Here is a 3,455-nt window from a genome sequence, read left to right as displayed (position 1 = left end):
ATTAATTAGGAGATTCGTATTAGTTTTTGATTTGATCGGTTAAAAAAATATTGCGATAAATTTAGAAACAAGATTCGCGAGTTTTTCTCTTTTGTGTTGAGTTTGATTCTGTTTTTTAAAAAATACATAAGCGCGTGTTGCGAGAATCAGTATTTTTATACGTAATTCAACTGTACCATGTATAAATTATGTTGTAACTGACATTTAAGCAAACAAAGAAACCTCGAGTACTCACATTACATCTATGTTTTGAGATTTCCTAATTCGGCACGCACAAAATTTCGGAGTACCCTAGGTTTATTTATTAGTTAACAACATAAATAAAATGTAACGATACATATGTGATGTGAACTTTCATGTAAAAAAAAACAAATTACGTAAAACTATTTTAAAATTGAATTGCTCCTCGAACGATATCTTTACAAGTGAACACGCAACAATATATATATATATATATATATCCGCCTAACTCCAGCAAAATTGACTGCGGTAAGATTATTTAATTTCTATGAATGTAATAATACTTCGACTCAAAATTCAAATATCATATCGGCTATTGACACATGTCCGTAACCGAGTTATAGGAAAGTTTTGTTGTCAACTATGTTTCACTATAATCCGCGGATTATAGGTTATGTTCAATCGGTTTTTTTAAAAGTGTGAAATATCGCAGAGGCTTGTTGCTCCCTACCTAGTTTCTTTCCGTTAACAACCAATACGACTGGCGTTTCAACTCGTACCGTTTTGAAATCAAAGTCCTGGAAAAAGAAACGCACATGTAGCTACCGGAAGTAGTAATTTTTACATGATTTATAAACGGTATACCAACATTATTGAGGTAGGAAAACTTCTGATGGATAACAAAAGGCTCAGGTATAGCAACAGAATCTCCGACAGTAACACCGCGACCTTTGGCTAAGTTGTATATTGTTACAGCAATACACGTTTTTTCTTCATCAACAAGACAAAAAGCGCTGTAAAGTTATATATATATATTTATTAATTAAGGTAATAAATACTGTTTCCTATTTTGGACTGTTTCTTTAAACGTTACAGAGAATACTTACAAAGGTACACAATCGGTATCTTGTATCCAACATACTACTTTCCCAAATACAACCTTCTCCGGATTGATTCCAATAGCCAAATCTTTCAAGGCTACTAAATCTAATTTTACAGTTTTTTGGCCGGAAGTGAAAGAGCCACCTTTATATGGTCCCAAATGTTTAACATCCAAAGCCTACATTTAATCAGAAACCTATAAATATGTATATGTACGAGCGTCATACGTTATGTTTAAAAGCATTGCAAAGTCATAGTCCAAAACATAGAAAAAATATAACGTATAAGAATTTGTAGATACCCGTATCATTTGGTACAATCTCTTCGGTTTGACTTTTCCATTATTGTTTACTAAACTTTGTACATCCTTTAAATATTGTAACAATTCATCCCTTTTCTGACGTGGTGTTTCCCATATTGGATCTAACAACATTGCTCTTTCAAACGACTTCAACGCCGTGCAATAATCTTCTTGATACTTCAAAACCTAGTACCATTGTTATTTATTCAAACAAATACAAATTATTAGATGTCTTCAAACTGTTGTATAATAACTCAGAAATTAAAGAATACCTACCACTGCTTTATTATAAAATAAATGAGAATTGCTCCCTGCTACAATATCTTTTTCCTAAAAATAATTTATGAATCATTGTGCTATAGCTAGATAATTGAATTCTAATGCTACATAAATGACTCACTGCTTGCATATAAGCTGACATGCAGTAGGATAAAGTTCCAGGATTCTTTGCTACCGTAAAGAAGGAAGACAAATAGCCATTTCCTAGAATTGCCCAGGATGTACCATCTGTTGTATCAAGACTAACTGCTTCTTTAGCATATTCCAATCCTTGTTGTATATTTTTTATTCGTTGCTCTGTATTAGAAGCTGGTTCCTGCCTAAGTACCATTGACAGATTTCGTAAAGATACTTTATTTCTACCCTATAATATTTGTAATTATATTACAATAAGTTTTAAAAAAATAGTATGTAGCTATACTATTAAGAAGAAAAAGGTTTACATGTCGTAAAGCACCAACAAAACAATTTTTTGCTTGTTGAATATCATCGTTTTTCCAATAACATTCTCCTAATTCATTCCATGCTTCTACTAAGTTAGGTTCTAATTTGACTGCCTTAGTTAATAATTCTTCTGCTTGAGGTATAAAACGTTCTGTAACATTTAAGGCTTTTCCCTTCAGGTAATAATATTTTGCCCGTGAGCCATCAATTTCATATCCTTTACATTCATCAAATTTGTTTATGGTATCTTTCATTTGTTTCTCTACATCACCATTCTTTTTAATTGCTTCCTCGATGGAACGATTCTCAAAGTAATGATCTCGAAAAAAATATAATGCATTTACTTTCTCCTAAAATAGTTAATATAACTATCAGAGGATTAGAAAATAATTTGAAAAGCAAGTATTAATGTAGTTTGAATGTTAGAATCGTTGGAGTAAATGATGTGTTGGGATAAATTTGGAGGAAATGGAGTAAGGTTATATTTTATGATGCGAGGAAAAAATACACAGGAATGTACTAATTATATAAATGTTGTCATTAAAACGGTAATATGTACCGTTAAAGCTACAATAGGATCTTCTTTAACAACATTCGCAGATTGTGCTCCTGCAACCACTTTATCATCTATAATTGCAGACATTTTTTAACAGTATTTTGATAAAAGGTTTATCACAGATATTCCATTGTACGTCAAATATACATGAAGTACGCAGTTTTATTCATAATTCACGACTACATGCGAATTAATGCTTTTACAAAGCAATGTAATCTATCATTCGCAACTGTCAAAACTTCAGAGTGACTAAGGAGGTTATATGCTAATATTAATGTGCCACCAAAGTAAGGTAGCGTTTACAATAATATTAAATGTGATCGATATAACCTACTTTATTACTAATTACAAAGCGATACAATAATGAAAAATTCATGCAAAATTTGCTTTACGAAAAAAGATCAACATTCGTCATAAAAAGAGCGCTTTAAGTTGTTTACAATTTTAGATTGTGTATACTGGGTGTCTTGAATGAAATGACGCAAGTTCATTCATGCTGATTCCTCGAAAATTGTTAAGTAGGTTGTACTTTACAGTACAATATTTGATTTAACGTGGACTAAAGAATATTGTTTGTTGTATTTTTTCTGTGTATACAAAATGTGAAGAAATATAAAGGTTTGTGGTAGAAGAGATTCCTTGTATATTTACAGCAAGCTTAGTTCGCATGCCGTGGTTCCGAAGTTCCCCGAATGGCGCGACCGACTACCCCCACTGCCACTAGCGAAGAACATCAAAGAGGCTTCTAGTAGTTGATCGCGTACTTCGTGACCGAAGCTTCCCCAGAAGGCTGCATCGTCTCAGGATCGCCAT

The 3,455-nt window shown here is 32.4% G+C and overlaps 1 protein-coding gene across 2 annotated transcripts; it reads right to left on the bottom strand.

Moving 5' to 3' along the window:
• Positions 1-429: 429 nt before the first annotated feature.
• LOC128875684 (tetratricopeptide repeat protein 5-like) lies at positions 430-3,252 on the bottom strand. 2 transcript variants are annotated; one of them, XM_054121496.1, is made up of 8 exons: positions 2,646-3,252; positions 2,086-2,436; positions 1,764-2,006; positions 1,640-1,693; positions 1,364-1,549; positions 1,068-1,240; positions 830-974; positions 430-758 (listed from the first exon to the last, which is right to left on the bottom strand). In XM_054121496.1, the coding sequence occupies exons 1-8, from the start codon at positions 2,727-2,729 to the stop codon at positions 639-641; spliced, it is 1,356 nt and encodes a 451-aa protein (XP_053977471.1). In that variant the 5' UTR covers positions 2,730-3,252; the 3' UTR covers positions 430-638. The 2 variants fall into 2 exon arrangements, with proteins under 2 accessions (XP_053977471.1, XP_053977470.1); XM_054121495.1 differs by having other exon boundaries at positions 430-974.
• Between the last annotated feature and the right edge of the window lie 203 nt (positions 3,253-3,455).

The sequence above is a fragment of the Hylaeus volcanicus genome, chromosome 4, assembly GCF_026283585.1.
Source record: "Hylaeus volcanicus isolate JK05 chromosome 4, UHH_iyHylVolc1.0_haploid, whole genome shotgun sequence".
NCBI classification, from domain to species: Eukaryota; Metazoa; Arthropoda; class Insecta; order Hymenoptera; family Colletidae; genus Hylaeus; species Hylaeus volcanicus.
Note: the sequence above shows the minus strand (reverse complement) of the source record. Positions and strands in the feature narration are given on the sequence as shown.

Excerpts from the sequence above, each read along its gene's own strand:
- LOC128875684 (XM_054121495.1), bottom strand. The coding sequence starts at position 2,729 with ATGTCTGCAATTATAGATGATAAAGTGGTTGCAGGAGCACAATCTGCG. Across the intron at positions 2,007-2,085 it reads TTGTTGGTGCTTTACGACAT|GGTAGAAATAAAGTATCTTT; the intron begins GTAAACCTTTTT and ends CAAATATTATAG. Across the intron at positions 1,241-1,363 it reads GATTGTACCAAATGATACGG|GCTTTGGATGTTAAACATTT; the intron begins GTATCTACAAAT and ends GATTAAATGTAG.